Here is a 16,928-nt window from a genome sequence, read left to right as displayed (position 1 = left end):
GATTCAAGTAAATGTTAATCTCTGTTCCACTGTTACCTTCCATCAAACAGCTATGCTAGAACTCAGATCTTTCAAATCTCAAATGGTTTAAGAATTCAAGATGCCAAATTTCTGATACATAAATTTTATGGCTGGATTATGGAATTATGCTAGACTCCTTAACAAGACTATGCAAAATTCTCCTCTATAAAAAGATAATACCATTGCCACCATCTAACTAATTTTTCCTAAACTGGTCACTCTGCTGCTCCACCTACAACTGTCACCCAGTTCCAGTCTTTTCATAAGCTACCACACACTAGTGGGGCAGTTGGCTGGGGTTATGCTGCAGCAAGCAGCCAAATAAAGTGAAGTTAACTGGAACTGAACCCAATGGTCATTTTGCAAGGACACTTGAACTTGGAAGCATTTTGTAAAGTGCTGGTTATTTCTAATAATATTCCTGTGAAGTTTCAGTATTGAGCCATTCACTATACATCACTGCCAACTATATGTCACCTTAAGAACAAGAAAACTGCAAGGCATTTCCCTGGCTTTAAAAAAAGAAAAAAATAACAAATCTAGTCGAATTCTTTTTAAGTGTAAACAATGGGGGCAGGGCATAACTTAATAAAACTGCAAGGTACTCATAGCGGCTAACCTGGCACCAGTCATCTGGGAACCACAGCTTTAGGTCCTAGAATCTTAAACTTTTTAAGCTCACCAAGTCCAAACCTTACTTCACAAGTGAGATTTTTAAATTAAGAGTTTTGGTCTGATTATTATAATAGCTTAACTCTTACACTTCACTATGTACCAGGTACTGTTCTAGGCCCTTTACACCTATTTACTCTTTCAATCCTCACAACAAACCACAAAGAGTGAGGTCAACTAATTTGCCCAAGTTCACACAGTTATTAAGTGACAAAGTCAGAATTCAAATCCAAACAGTTTAGGTCCCGAATCTATACTCTTAAACCACGAGGCTCTACTGATTCTCTACAGAATGGTTTAAATCCAGCCCCACACAAGGGTTCTCAGAGTTCCAACGTGAGAAACTAATAATTTTCCACACATCCTTTTTTTCCAATCCCATCATCGCAGTTGAACTGCAAAAAGTTCCTCTTGTCTGTCCGCAACTTTAAGTAATCTAACTTTTGTATCCAAAACAGACGCCTTCTCTGGGAAACCAAAAGATGCTGTGGCCAGGTGGAACGGAACTCGTGTTTCTCATTGTTGTTTTAATCGCTACACCTGAGGTGCCTAAAAACATAATAAGTAAGTGACCAGCAACGCTGTTTCTGAGAAAGGCAAACATCTACCGTATTTTCATGATGCCTAATGGGCTGAAACTGAGCTAAAAACAGGGACGGCCCCGTCTTTTTTTCCCAGCTGTCTCTAATTTATTTGAGAAAGGGAAGTCTCAGTCTATGCATCTGAATACAGGTGAGAAATGGGTGAAGGGAAACGGGGGTCAGATACGTTATGCTCCATCTCTCCACAGTGGGGAGGCTCAGACTTCAGACCCTGTGTTGGAAGTTAGAACCAGTATTACACACCATTTCTGCCCTGGCCGGCTTCAGTGCCTCTCCAGGCTGCAGAGAGGTGGTTACGCGGCGCTTGGAGGCATTTCCTCCGGCCTGGAGAGGTGGCAGCCCCCGCTGGTGGGAGCCCCTCGCCCAGAGCCCTGAGGCAGGTGGCGCCTGGAGGAGGCGGGAAATGGGAGGCGGGAGCTTCCCAGGGATCCCCGAGGGGCCGTCTGCCGTGGCTTGGCCGGAGCCGCTGTAGGGCCGCGCCTTGCCTGCGCCCCCAGCCTTCAGGACCACCCGTGCCAAACCCGCCCCCCGGCCTCGAGGGTCAGCTGCACGCCGAGACCGGGCTTCTGAGGCAAAGGCGCCCGAGGGCGGACGCAACCCTCTGTGGGCCACTCACCAGGTTGAGGGGTCCTTCCATTACTTCCATAGACCCCGGGGTAAGCGGCGGCCTGAGGAAGGGGAGCGACTGAGCCCGGGCACATGGAGGGTAACAGCTGGAGAGCGCGACGCAGCGGCGGCGACTGTGGCCCCACTCCGCGCCCCGGGAGCCAGCGGCGGGCGCAGAGTGAGCAACAACCGCACCACTTCCTCCTCCGGCGCGGCGCCGCGGGCCCGCCCCCCGCGCCGCGGCCACGCACGCGTCACGACGTCACACGCGGCTGGTTCAAGGTGGGAGGGAGGACAGGGAGTGGGTGGGGCTCAGGGAAGGCGGGGCACGGACAAACGTACACTTTCTCGCGGTCCATCTTTCCTCTCGCGAGAAGCATGTCTTCAGCTTCCGCATACGTCACGTGAGGAGGTACAGCCTTGTTGCTGGAATTTAAGTAAAAGTGGCTGACTTCTGCTATTGGTCTCTCCCATTTCCTTCCAGCGTAACTCTTCCCAGATTCACTCTGCTTTGCCACATTCTCCCTTGCTTTCAAGTCCCCACCTTTATTCTTGCACCTGATTTTTTTTTCCAGAAACGAGATTTGAGTAATGCTAAACCATGCACTGGACTAGACCCTGCTGGAGGGAGACAAACAAATGATTCAGGGCTGCGCTCTCAAGTTGCTAACAAACTAATGAAGAAAATAATATGGGTCACAAATAACCATATGTAATCCTTGATTCATTTAACAATTATGTGCTAAACCACTATGGTGGGTTCTTTCTGTCAAGGAATTCACTGGTAAAAAATAATTGTGATTTATGCTGTAAAGGAAACAGCTGTGATAGAGGCACCATGAATTGTGCAACTTGAAGGAAATAAATTCTTTCAAAAGCCTTGTGAGCTTGGGAATTCCCTGGCGGTGCAGTGGTTAGGACTCCATGCTTTCACTGCGGAGGGCCCAGGTTCCATCTCTGGTGGGGGAACTAAGATCCTGCAAGCCGTGGCCGGGAAAAAAAAAAAATGCCCTGTGAGCTTGGAAGAGGACCCCAAGCTTTAGGTGAGCACCCCCAAGCTTTAGGTGAGACCCCAGCCTTGGCCTACACCTTGATTGCAGCCTTGTGAGATCCTGAGCAGAGGACCCATCAAAGCCATTCCCAAATTCCTAACCCATGGAAATTGTGAGGTAATAAATGTGTGTTGCTTTTAGCCACTAAGTTTGTGACAATTTATTATATGGCAAAGAAAACTATTAAGACCCCTTCATGGGGATGAAATCCAGAGGCAGAGCTTTCTTGATAAACTATAACCATGAGCAGTGAATCCATGTCACTGCAGTACTCCTACAGTGGCTGGCTGTGCAGTGGGCAAGTTTAATATTTCTAAGGGGAACTTCAGCAACAGCTGGACAAGGAAGGAGACTATGTGTTTGAGAGCAACTTCATTCAGATCGGCAAACGGCAAGACCTGATAGATGTTTACAACCATGTCCAAATGGTGACATGGACATTGCATCTGCCAGCTGTATTCTCTGCCACTTGCTGTCATGTTGTTGGCCTGACCAGCCACAGGCTAAGACTGTGCTGTTCATGGCCAGATCATCAAAGGAAGAGGCTGCAGGCCTGCAAAGACTTCAGAGCTATCCAAGCTGCTTCTCTTGAAGTATGGGGAACAGCAGCTATGCCTGAAGCTTGCCAGTGGCCGTTTTTTTCTACCTGCAGGTTTGTATCTTTTCAGACACATGGAAGACTCCTTAGCCTATTAGAAAAAGCCCATTTATTTCCTGAGACTATCAATAAAGGGTTGTAGAAATCCCCAGGCCATCCGAGCTGGGGACACAGGTGGACATGCCTATTACTGAAGCAGAGATGGGAAAAGCTCAGCAGTACATCTCTGCTGCAACTCAGCAAGATGGGGCCAGTGGGTTTGGGGGAACATTTAAAAGCTGCAAAGCTTTCAGTGCTCTCTGTGGCTCACCTGGAAAGTGAATTTCATGTAAAAGAACCCAATCCTCAATGGGCCACTGAAACAGGAGGGAAGGGGGCAGGGCACAACCTTTAAAAGAATGACATAGCCCGAGGACATGATGTAAACTGATTAGAACCAAATATGTCCAAGATGGCAGACCAGTCGACTTCCACTAGACCTTGAACCTCAGTATATGCTCATTGTAGCACATCAGCAAGCTAAATGACACAGCCACAGGCGCCATGACAGTTCCAAGGCCAATCATAAAGGTCAAAAATTGAGTGGTGGCCCAATTCCTGGCAATCCCCACCCCTTCCCCAAAATAGCTGGAATACTCCTCCCACTCATTGGCCTATGAAATTACCCACCCCTAGAAAAAGTGACAACCCCATACCCTGGGGCCACTCTCATCTTCTGAAACGGCCCACAATCTGTCTGTGGAGTGTTTCTCTCTAAATAAATCCACTTCTCACGTATCACTTTGTCTCCCTCTGAATTCTTTCTGTTCTGAGACATAAAGAACCTGAGCTTCATTAAGTCCTGAGACCAGGTGTGATTTCAGTTAAAATATGGTGGGTTCAAGTCCCAATCTGGGTTTTGGCTGGGTTCAAGTCCCAGCGTGTGGGTTCAAGTATCAATCTGAGTTGCACAGCTTCACCACCACTTAGGGACTTGCCACATTGGAGAGGTTAGTGTGCTTTTCCAGAGTATACCTCAAGGCCCGATTTCAGACATTCCTTAGATATTAGCTGCTCTAATTGAAACCAAGCAGGACCCTGTAGGGCTCCCAGGTACAAATTCTTTCCGTGTCCCCCATTTCTCTTTTTTTTTTTTTTTTTTTGGCCGCGCCATGTGGCATGCAGGATCTTATTTCCCCAGGGATTGAACCCATGCCCCCTGCAGTGGAAGCACTGAGTCCTAACCACTGGACCTCCAGGGAATTCCCCCCCCAACCCCCATTTCTTGTTTGTAGGAAATAGGCGTCATTCAGCCTCCTTGACCTTTCCTGAGTTCCAAAGGGCAGGTTCAAACAGTTGCTAATCAGGGAAGAGAGGGAATACAGAAACAAGGGAGGGGCTGTCAAGAAACAATAGTGCAGCCTTGGGGCAGGGTCCTGGTTCCTCCTCAAGGAATATATAATATCTTTGAGCTCTTCTGCAGAACTAAGGCCCCCACCCAGGTGGAGAATGGCAACTTCAGGCTGAGAGCAAGATTCCTGGAACATCACCCTGTTAACTAACCACCAACCAATCAGAAGAAAGGCACACACTCTGCAGCCCTCACCCCAAATTTTGCCTATAAAAACTTTTCCCCAAAAACTACCAGGGAGTTCAGGGTTTTTGGGTACAAGCCACCCATAATCCTTTTTTAAAAATACATTTATTTATTTATTTTTGGCTGTGTTGGGTCTTCGTTGCTGTGCACAGGCTTTCTCTAGTTGCGGCAAGCAGGGGTTACTCTTTGTTGCAGTGCACGGGCTTCTCATTGCGGTGGCTTCTCTTGTTGTGGAGCACGGGCTCTAGGCACACGGGCTTCAGGAGTTGTGGTGCATGGGCTCAGTAGTTGTGGCTTGCAGGCTCTAGAGCTCAGGCTCAGTAGTTGTGGCACATGGGCTTAGTTGCTCCCGGACCAGGGCTCAAACCTGTGTCCCCTGCGTTGGCAGGCGGATTCTTAACCACTGCACCACCAGGGAAGTCCCCCACCCGTTCTCCTTGCTTGGCCCTGCAATAAACCTTTCTCTACTCCAAACTGCAATGTTTATTTGGCCTCACTGTGCCTCAGGCACACAAACTTTGTTTGGTGGCATAATCTTATACGCATCTACAGCATCAGATTCTCCAATCTCTTCTTGAACACTTACTACCTCAAAGTGATCCGTTGTGATCCATTTTTTTTTAAATTAGAGAGTTCTTTCTTTGTTTGAACTGTAATCTGCCTTCCCATTGAGACAGGAAGGGGGCAGGGCACAACCTTTAAAAGAATGACAGGGCTTCCCTGGTGGCACAGTGGTTGAGAATCTGCCTGCCAATGCAGGGCACAGGGGTTCGAGCCCTGGTCTGGGAAGATCCCACATGCCACGGAGCAACTAGGCCCATGAGCCACAACTACTGAGCCTGCGCGCCTGGAGCCTGTGCTCCGCAACAAGAGAGGCCGCGACAGTGAGAGGCCCGCGCACCGCGATGAAGAGCGGCCCCCGCTCGCCACAACTAGAGAAAGCCCTTGCACAGAAACGAAGACCCAACACAGCCATAAATAAATAAACAAATAAATAAATAAATAAATAAATAAAGTTATTTAAAAAAAAAAGAATGACAGCCATTGAGGACATGACATGAACTGGTTAGAACCAACTAGGTCCAAGATTATGGACAAGTGACTTCCAGTAGACCCGTAAGCCTCATTATACATTCATTGTAATACATTAGCTAAATGACACACCCACCAGCACCATGACAGTTCTAAGGCTAACCTAAAAGGTCCAAAAGTGGGGTGTGGCCCAACTCCTGGAAATCCCCACCCCTTCCCTAAAATAGTTGGAATAATCTTCCCACTCATTAGCCTATGAAATTACCCATGCCTATAAAAACTGACAACCCGTACCCTGGGGCCTCTCGTCTTCTGAGATGGCCCACACTCTGTCTATGGAGTGTGTATGTCCCTGAATAAACCTGCTTTCACTTTACTGTGGCTCAATCTTGAATCTTTCCTGCACGAAGCCAAGGACCCACACTTGGCGGCCCTTCCCAGGGACTCACCTGAGACCTGGCACATGACCATCCTCACGTGCCCCAACTTTGTTTTCCTGAAACACCATGACTGCCATGCCCTGCGTTTGTATTAATCACTATAACATGGGTGTGTGAACATATGCACAATCTGTTGCCTGCTATCAAAATGTAAAATGTGCATGCCCTTGACTGAGCAATCCCTACAGAAATGCTAGAACAAGTATAGAAAATAAAAGTATGTGAAGGGACTTCCCTGGTGGTCCAGTGGGTAAGACTCTGGACTCCCAATGCAGGGGGCCCAGGTTCAATCCCTGGTCGGGGAACTAGATCCCGCGTGCATGCCACAACTAAGAGTTTGCATGCCACAACTAGGAGTCTGCATGCTGCAACTAAGAGTCCATGTGCTTCAACTAAGAGCCCGCATGCCGCAGCAAAGATCCCACGTGCCTCAACTAAGACCTAGAGCAGCCTAATTAATTAATTTTTTTAAAGTTTGTGAAGACGCTCACTGGGGGTATTATAATAGTGCTCTCCCTGGTCCCAGAACCGTTCAAACAAAACTAGAAAGATCATTTGACAGAGGTGCTTAGAGGGGATTCCTGCATCAAGGGGATCTTGGATTGACCTCAAAAGTTTTTCTGGTTATAAGTCTTTGATGTGCTCCGTTACAGGAAGAGGGGGGAACAGACACTTCTGGTCTCCTGTTCTGTTTTCTCTGCTTCTATTATTTCTCTCCCCTTAAGCAGAGGGGCTCCATGGAGAAGGGGATTAGCACAAGGTCAGCATCAAGAACCATCACATAGTCCTTGAGGTGTGTGTGGCCCCTCCTCTGACTTTACTGTGGGGAAAAGAATCCAGTGTACTCCCACAGCTTCTGTGTTTATAGACTGTCCAGTGAATTCACCCCAAGCACACTGTCTTTGTCACAAAACCTATAGGGTCTGCCAAAGGGGCAATAACAGTGGAAGCAGATAGGGTTGGGGTTGTGGCGGGGGGGGATCCCTGGAGAAAGAGAACCAGGTCTGGCTTTCTTGATATGAGAGAAGGCATTTTTGGCCAAAACCATGACCCTGCCCCAGGACTGCACTATTGTTTCTTGACTGCTCCTCCTTTTTTTCTGCATTCCCTCCCTTCCCTGATGAGCCACTGTTTGAATCTGCCCTTTGGAACTCAGAGAAGGTCAAGGAGGCTGAATGAAGCTTATTTCCTACGAACAAGAAACATGGAAAGGATTTGTACCCAGTAGCGCCCCACAGGGTCCTGCTCTGTTTATACAAGAGTAGTGAGAAGTGGCCCCCGCTTGCCACAACTAGAGAAAGCCCTCGCACAGAAACGAAGACCCAACACAGCCAAAAATAAATAAATTAATTAATTAATAAAGAGTAGTGAGAGAGTGCAAAAATATGTCTAAATCTGAAGAACCAATCTCTTTTCCTACATACAAAATAAAAATTTAAGTGATAAAAATAATGGCTAAACTTCAGAGAAAACCAGTTTGCTGGCATAGTTAGCATGTTAAGTGGATAACCCTCTTTCCTGTACTTACTAGGTGTAAGGACTCATCTTGCTTTGTCATTCCTTGATATGAAAGGAACTGCCAAATCCTTCCCCATTTCCAACTTCATCATAAACAAAGGGGGAAGACTGCCTTTAACTTTAAATGGAAACTACCTATAGTTTTAATTGTTTGTTTTTAAGACTGAGCATGGTGTGGAACAGAGGGTAAAAAAGTTGATTCATTTGTTTCTTGAAGATTTAAATTTCTTCTTTTCTTGAAACTATATTCCATTTCCCAATAGCAATGGTTTAACTTTGTATAAGACTTTGCAGGTTTCCAAGCACTTACATGTACAGGCGGGCACCCATTCAATTCCAACAGGTTCAAATTAGTGGCTTGCCCAGTGTCATAAAATTAGTAAATAGCCGAGCTAGGTCTTGAATCTAGGTCTGTCTGGCCATAAGCCCGGTACTCTTTCCACTCCAAGCAGCTAAATATCTACTGGAGTGACATCTAAGGTTGGTAATAGCAGAAATAGACTGTTAGGGTAACCCACTGTAATTACATAGGTTATTTTGGGTTTTCCTAAGTTCAGGTCCTGGGTACCAAGAGATTCGAGCTAAAAAGAGAGTTGCTATTGTTAGTGGCTCTAGTCTCCTCTGGGGTAATTGCCAAGAACTATTCACAAACCAGACTGGGCAGGAACAGGCCACGTGAGGGAGGGGGAGGGTAGCCACAAGGTTGCAGTCTCTAATTCCTTGGACTCTGAGCCAAGCTGTCCAGTCGCTTCAGCCTGAGCCAGGATGAAGAGAGCCAAGTTAGGCAGGAGTCAGGCATTCTACTCAACAAAGCTCAACAGAGGGGAGGCCAAGGAAAGTAGAATTTCAGGGCAGGTTTCTTACCAGTAAGCTGACACCAGGGAAAAGTCTGTCAAATAAAGGCAGAAAGGCAATGATTCAACCAACTTTACATTAGGTGTTTCTCAACTAAGGGAGCAGAAGAGAGCTCTCCAGAATCCCAAATGTCCTTGGACGTGCACCTGCTGGTACACCAGGAGGGCTGCCTTGTTTCCATCTATAAAAAATAATTCACCTGTTGATCTGTGCTGGGTCAGGCATGAAGGAAACAGTTTTCACCTATATTTTCTTTTCAGACATGTCAGAACACTGAGGCATCTCTAATCAAGTCCCTTTAGCTATTATAATCACCATCTCCAATTACACAGACCTCAAACTTCCAGCTCTACCTCTTGCTCTGACCCTCTGATGCAAAATGCTGGTCCACTGGACTTTATTTCTAACAGAGTAGTCACATATTGGAAAAGGATCAAAGGAATCATGAGATATTGGAAGATGGAGTTCAATTACTTTTAAATCAATGTAAATGAGAGAAGACTTAGAAACTGAATGGTAGGAAAGAAATGATTGAAGTCATAGGCAGAAGTTCAGAAACTGTTCTTCCTGAAGTTTTCTAGGAGAGATTTGCCTCCAGCTTCCTTTAAAAACATTTTCTTCAGTTGCCAAGATTCTCAAGTCCATTGTTAGCCTATTCAGTCCCTCTGTGTTCCATGCTCCCTGCTGCCATTCCACCTAAGCAACACAAGCACGGGAGACCTCTGACTGACAATTCTGGGAAGACATGTGAGGGCTTCAGGGAAGGAAGGGTTCATAGCAAAGCGGCACAGAAAAAGTAAACATTTTACCACTAATTGAATCTTTTACTTCTCACTTTCACTGCATTCTTTACTTCTGAAATGGTCTTTTTTGCAGGACTTTATACTTTTTCCACCCTTCAGGGAACTGAAAAGTCCTTGGGGGGAAATCTGTCTTGAACCTATGTAAGCTTGAGTTTCCAAAATAAGCAAACAAAAAGAAAGAAGGGTGGAGAGAAGGGAGGGAGGGTGGGAGGGAGAGAAGGAGGGACAAGGAGAGAGAGAGAGAGAGAGAAGGAAAGGAGGAAAAAGAAGGAAAGAAAAAGGAAGGAAGGAGGAAGGGAGGGAGGGAGGGAGGGAAGGAAGTAAGGAATGAAGGAAGGAGGGAGGAAAGGAGGGAGGGAGGGAAGGAGAAAGAAAAAGGAAAAAGAGAAAGAGGGAGGGAGGGAGCGGGGAGTTGGGGGGAGTGGGGGAGAGAGAGAGAGAAAGAAAGGAGAGAAAATTTGACAGACACCTTATACACATTATCCTGACCTGTTTACATCACATGCTGTTGACATTTGGGCCAGAAGCAACTGTGAGAAGAATGATGCAACCTCAGATGTTAGGACACCAGGGCTGCAGCCAAAGAATTCTTACAGCATACATGGAGGCTAGCCAGACTTCAGCTTTATTCCATGCTGAATTCTCCCTTGCCAGTTCTAAAATCCACAGGACTCTAATTGACTCTTCCACGGCTTGACTGCCACGTTGATCACACTCTTCCAGTTTACATTTTGGGGGAAGTGAGACGAGTAATTAGAAAAATAGACCAATTAAGGAATTTGGGGCCACAATATTGAAATAATTGACGTGAGATTGAAATAAAGAACTTTCTTGAATTCTTCAATGATCACAAAGCAAATATCCTACTTAATTAAGTCATAATTATTGGCTGCATTTTAATCAAGTTTACTTTGTAACTGTATAAATAATTAAAGCCTTTTTTGCGTTTTTATACCTCTTATAATGAAAAATTTCAAGTATATCAAAAAGTATAATAGTATAATGAACACCAATATATCCAAACCCTATATTCAGTGTTAATATTTTTCCATATTTTCTCCATCTATTTGTCTGCTAGAAATTTTTAAGTGAATCTTAAATAATATTTTACTTTCCTCTAATTACTTTAGTATTCATCTCTAAAAAATGAGAACATTTTTCTCTACTATAATACCTTAAGTTGTACATAACAAAATTAACATTAATTCCTTAATATCAGCCCATACCATAGTCAAACTTTCCCAACTGTTTCCAAAATACCAAGATTGTAGCAAGTCAAGATCCAATCAAAGTCCACAACTTACATGGAATTGCTGTCTCTTAGTCTCTTAATTTGCTTTTAATCTAGAGAAATCCTGACTCTTCATTTTTTTTCGTGATGTTTACTTGTGAAAGAATCTTGGACAGTTGTCCACTCTTCCAGTGTATTTTTTTTTAAAGGGAGATTTCTTTTTTTAATAATTTTTTTTAATATGAATGGCTGGATTTTATTTATTTATTTATTTATTTTATTTTTTTGGCTGTGTTGGGTCTTCATTTCGATGTGAGGGCTTTCTCCAGTTGTGGCAAGCGGGGGCCACTCTTCATCGCGGTGCGTGGGCTTTTCACTGTCGCGGCCTCTCTTGTCACGGAGCACAGGCTCCAGACGCGCAGGCTCAGTAGTTGTGGCTCACGGGCCTAGTCACTCCGCAGCATGTAGGATCCTCCCAGACCAGGGCTCGAACCCGTGTCCCCTGCATTGGCAGACAGATTCTCAACCACTGCGCCACCAGGGAAGCCCCCAGTGTATTTTTAATCATTGATTATTCTATCTTTTAAAATCATTGAATAAAGACATGATATTAAATGTACTTTCTTCAATATTCACTGACAATAAGTCTATTTTTTGTAACCTTTTTATTTTTTATTTTTTAATTTTGTTTTATTTTGGGCTGCCTTGGGTCTTCGTTCCTGCACGCGGGCTTTCTCTAGGTGCGGCAAGCGGGGTCTACTCTTGGTTGCGGTGCGAGAGCTTCTTATTGCAGTGGCTTCTCTTGTTGTGAAGTGCGGGCTCTAGGCATCTGAGCTACAGTAGTTGCAGAATGTGGACTCAGTAGTTGTGGCTCACAGGCTCTAGAGCGCAGGCTCAGTAGTTGTGGCACACGGGCTCAGTTGCTCCGTGGCATGTGGGATCTTCCCGGACCAGGAATCGAACCTGTGTCTCCTGCATTGGCAGGCAGATTCTTAACCACTGCACCACCAGGGAAGTCCCGACAATAAGTCTTAAAGTAAGTAAAACAAGGAATATCAAATTTTGACCTTATAACAATGAATCCTGTGCCATCTATTTTAGTTGGCACTCTTTTCGTTGCAAATAGCAGAAACCAACTTTGACCAGATTAAATTACATGGGGAATGTAATTGAAATTTATTAGTTATGAATTGTATTTTCCTGCATATAATTAAAAAACCGCAGAATAAAAATAGCTTAATTAAGATGGAAGTCTGTAAAGGAAGTCTAGAGGAAGGCAGTCCAGGTCTGGCATGGCAGATTAATAGCAGGGGCCCACACTATCTCTCTGTTGCAGGGAAAAGATGGGGTCATGTCCAAGTGAAACAGGAGGGAAGGGGGCAAGAAACAAACTTTAAAAGAATGACAGAGCCTGAGACAGCAGAAGCAAGAAGAACTACAGTTCTGCAGCCTGTGGAAGGAAAACCACATCACAGAAAGACAGACAAAATAAAAAGGCAGAGGACTTTGTACCAGATGAAGGAACAAGATAAAACCCCAGAAAAACAACTAAATGAAGTGGAGAAAGGCAACCGTCCAGAAAAAGAATTCAGTATAGTGATACTGAAGGTGGTCCAGAACCTCGGAAAAAGATTGGAGGCAAAGACCGAGAAGATGCAATTAGTGTTTAACAAAGACCTGGAAGAATTAAAGAACAAACACCTAGAAGAATTAAAGAACAAACAAACAGAGATGAACAGTACAATAACTGAAATGAAAAATACACTAGAAGGATTCAATAACAGAATAACTGAGGCAGAATAATGGATAAGTGACCTGGAAGACAGAAGGTGGAATTCGCTGCCACAAAACAGAATAAAGAAAAAACAATGAAAAGAAATGAAGACAGCCTAAGAGACCTCTGGGACAACATTAAACGCAACAACATTCACATTATATAGCCAAAGCAATCTTGAGAACGAAAAATGGAGCTGGAGGAATCAGGCTCCCTGACTTCAGACTATATTACAAAGCTACAGTAATCAAGACAGTTTGGTACTGCCACAAAAACAGAAATATAGATGAATGGAACAGGATAGAAAGCCCAGAGATAAACCCACGCAAATATGGTCACTTTATCTTTGATAAAGGAGGCAAGCATATACAGTGGAGAAAAGACAGCCTCTCCAATAAGTGGTGCTGGGAAAATTGGACAGGTACATGTAAAAGTATGAAATGAGAACACTCCCTAACACCATACACAAAAATAAACTCAAAATGGATTAAAGACCTAAGTGTAAAGCCAGACACTATCAAACTCTTAGAGGAAAACATAGGCAGAACACTCTATGACATAAATCGCAGCAAGATCCTTTTTGACCCAGCTCCTAGACAAATGGAAATAAAAACACAAATAAACAAATGGGACCTAATGAAACTTAAAAGCTTTTGCACAGCAAAGGAAACCATAAGCAAGACCAAAAGACAACCCGCAGAATGGGAGAAAATATTTGCAAATGAAGCAACTGACAAAGGATTAATCTCCAAGATTTACAAGCAGCTCATGCAGCTCAATAACAAAAAAACAAAAAACCCAATCCAAAAATGGGCAGAAGACCTAAATAGACATTTCTCCAAAGAAGATATACAGATGGCCAACAGACACATGAAAGAATGCTCAACATCCTTAATCATTAGAGAAATGCAAATCAAAACTACAATGAGGTATCATCTCACACCGGTCAGAATGGCCATCATCAAAAAATCTACAAACAATAAATGCTGGAGAGGGGGTGGAGAAAAGGGAACACTCTTGCACTGTTGGTGGGAATGTAAATTGATACAGCCACTATGGAGAACAGTATGGAGGTTCCTTAAAAAACTAAAAATAGAACTACCATATGACCCAGCAATCCCACTACTGGGCATATACCCTGAGAAAACCATAATTCAAAAAGAGTCATGTACCAAAATGTTCATTGCAGCTCTATTTACAATAGCCAGGACATGGAAGCAACCTAAGTGTCCATCATCGGATGAATGGATAAAGAAGATGTGGCACATATATACAATGGAATATTACTCAGCCATAAAAAGAAATGAAATGGAGGTATTTGTAATGAGGTGGATGGAGTTAGAGTCTGTCATACAGAGTGAAGTAAGTCAGAAAGAGAAAAACAAATACAGTATGCTAACACATATATATGGAATCTAAGGAAAAAAAAAAAAGGTCATGAAGAACCTAGTGGCAAGATGGGAATAAAGACACAGACCTACTAAAGAATGGACTTGAGGATATGGGGAGGGGGAGGAGTGAGATGTGACAGGGTGAGAGAGTGTCATGGACATATATACACTACCAAATGTAAAATAGATAGCTAGTGGGAAGCAGCCGCATAGCACAGGGAGATCAGCTCGGTGCTTTGTGACCACCTAGAGGGGTGGGATAGGGAGGGTGGGAGGGAGGGAGATGCAAGAGGGAAGAGATATGGGAACATATGTATACGTATAACTGATTCACTTTGTTATAAAGCAGAAACTAACACACCATTGTAAAGCAATTATACTTCAATTAAGATGTTAAAAAAAAATAAAAAATAAATTAAAAAAAACATTCACATTATAGGGGTCCCAGAAGAAGAAGAGATAGAGAAAGGACCCGAGAATATATGTGAAGAGATTATAGTCGAAAACTTCCCTAACATGGGAAAGGAAATAGCCACCCAAATCCAGGAAGCTCAGAGAGTCTCAGGCAGGATAAACCCAAGGAGAAACATGCTGAGACACATAATAATCAAACTGGCAAAAATTAAAGACAAAGAAAAATTACTGAAAGCAGCAAGGGAAAAATGACAAATAACATACAAGGGAACTTCCATGAGGTTAACAGCTGATTTCTCAGCAGAAAATCTACAAGCCAGAAGGGAGTGGCATGATATACTTCAAGTGATGAAAGGGAAGAACCTACAACCAAGATTACTCTACCCGGAAAGGATCTCATTCAGATTCGATGGAAAAATCAAAAGTTTTACAGACAAGCAAAAGCTAAGAGGATTCAGCACCACCAAACCAGCTCTACAACAAATGCTAAAGGAACTTCTCTAAGTGGGAAACACAAGAGAAGAAAAGGACCTACAAAAACAAACCCAAAACAATTAAGAAAATGGTAATAGGAACATACAGATCAATAATTACCTTAAACGTGAATGGATTAAATGTTCCAACCAAAAGACACAGGCTCACTGAATGGATACAAAAACAAGACCCATATATATGCTGTCTACAAGAGACACACTTCAGACCTGAGGACACATACAGACTGAAAGTGAAGGGATGGAGAAAGATATTCCATGCAAATGGAAATCAAGAGAAAGCTGGAGTAGCAATACTCATATCAGATAAAATAGACTTTAAAATAAAGAATGTTACAAGAGACAAGGAAGGACACTACATAATGATCAAGGGATCAATCCAAGAAGAAGATATAACAATTATAAATATATATGTACCCAACACAGGAGCACCTCAATACATAAGGCAACTGCTAACAGCTATAAAAGAGGAAATCAACAGTAACACAATAATAGGGGGGGACTTTAACACCTCACTTACACCAATGGACAGATCATCCAAACAGAAAATTAATAAGGAAACACAAGCTTTAAATGACACAATAGACCAGACAGATTTAATTGATATTTATAGCACATTCTACCCAAAAACAGCAGATTACACTTTCTTCTCAAGTGCACATGGATCATTCTCCAGGATAGATCACATCTTGGGTCACAAATCAAGCCTCAGTAAATTTAAGAAAATTGAAATCATATCAAGCATCTTTTCCGACCACAACACTATGAGATTAGAAATCAATTACAGGGGGAAAAAATGTAAAAACCACAAACACATGGAGGCTAAACAATACATTACTAAATAACCAAGAGATCACTGAAGAAATCAAAGAGGAAATCAAAAAATACCTAGAGACAAATGACAATGAGAACACGATGATCCAAAACCTATGGGATGCAGCAAAAGCAGTTCTAAGAGAGAAGTTTATAGCAATACAAGCCTAACTCCAGAACCAGGAAAAATCTCAAATAAACAATCTAACCTTACACCTAAAGGAACTAGAGAAAGAAGAACAAGCAAAACCCAAAGTTAGCAGAAGGAAAGAAATCATAAAGATCAGAGCAGAAATAAATGAAATAGAAACAAAAAAAACAATAGCAAAGATCAATAAAACTACAAGCTAGTACTTTGAGAAGATAAACAAAATTGATAAATCTTTAACCAGACTCATCAAGGAAAAGAGGGAGAGGACTCAAAGCAATAAAATTAGAAATGAAAAAGGAGAAGTTACAACGGACACCATAGAAATACAAAGCATCGTAAGAGACTACTACAAGCAACTCTATGCCAATAAAATGGACAACCTGGAAGAAATGGACAAATTCGTAGAAAGGTATAACTTCCCAAGACTGAACGAGGAAGAACTAGAAAATATGAACAGACAAATCACAAGTAAAGAAATTGAAACTGTGATTAAAAATCATCCAACAAACTAAAGTCCAGGACCAGATGGCTTCACAGGTGAATTCTATCAAACATTTAGAGAAGAGCTAACACCCATCCTTCTCAAACTCTTCCAAAAAAACTGCAGAGGAAGGAACACTCCCAAACTCATTCTATGAGGCCACCATCACCCTGATACCAAAACCAGACAAAGATACTACAAAAAAAGAAAATTACAGACCAATATCACTGATGAATATAGATACAAAAATCCTCAACAAAATACTAGCAAACAGAATCCAACAACACATTAAAAGGATCATATACCATGATCAAGTGGGATTTATCCCAGGGATGCAAGGATTCTTCATTATACGCAAATCAATCAGTGTGATACACCATATCAACAAATTGAAGAAGAAAAACCAT

At 43.1% G+C, this 16,928-nt stretch overlaps 1 protein-coding gene across 3 annotated transcripts in view; it reads right to left on the bottom strand.

Moving 5' to 3' along the window:
• NRBF2 (nuclear receptor binding factor 2) overlaps nucleotides 1–2,126 on the bottom strand; it is an 89,913-nt gene extending 87,787 nt beyond the window's left edge. For all 3 annotated transcript variants that reach the window (XR_009497932.1, XM_059899611.1, XM_059899612.1), the window contains exon 1: nucleotides 1,912–2,126. Coding sequence is in view for 2 of the 3 variants with exons in the window: in XM_059899612.1 (XP_059755595.1) it covers nucleotides 1,912–1,996 (85 nt within the window). In the remaining variant the exon portion in view is untranslated. The remainder of the gene's footprint in view (nucleotides 1–1,911) is intronic.
• Nucleotides 2,127–16,928: the final 14,802 nt, after the last annotated feature.

Source organism: Balaenoptera ricei, chromosome 16 (assembly GCF_028023285.1).
Source record: "Balaenoptera ricei isolate mBalRic1 chromosome 16, mBalRic1.hap2, whole genome shotgun sequence".
NCBI lineage: Eukaryota > Metazoa > Chordata > Mammalia > Artiodactyla > Balaenopteridae > Balaenoptera > Balaenoptera ricei.
This window is presented reverse-complemented; position numbering and strand designations above follow the sequence as displayed.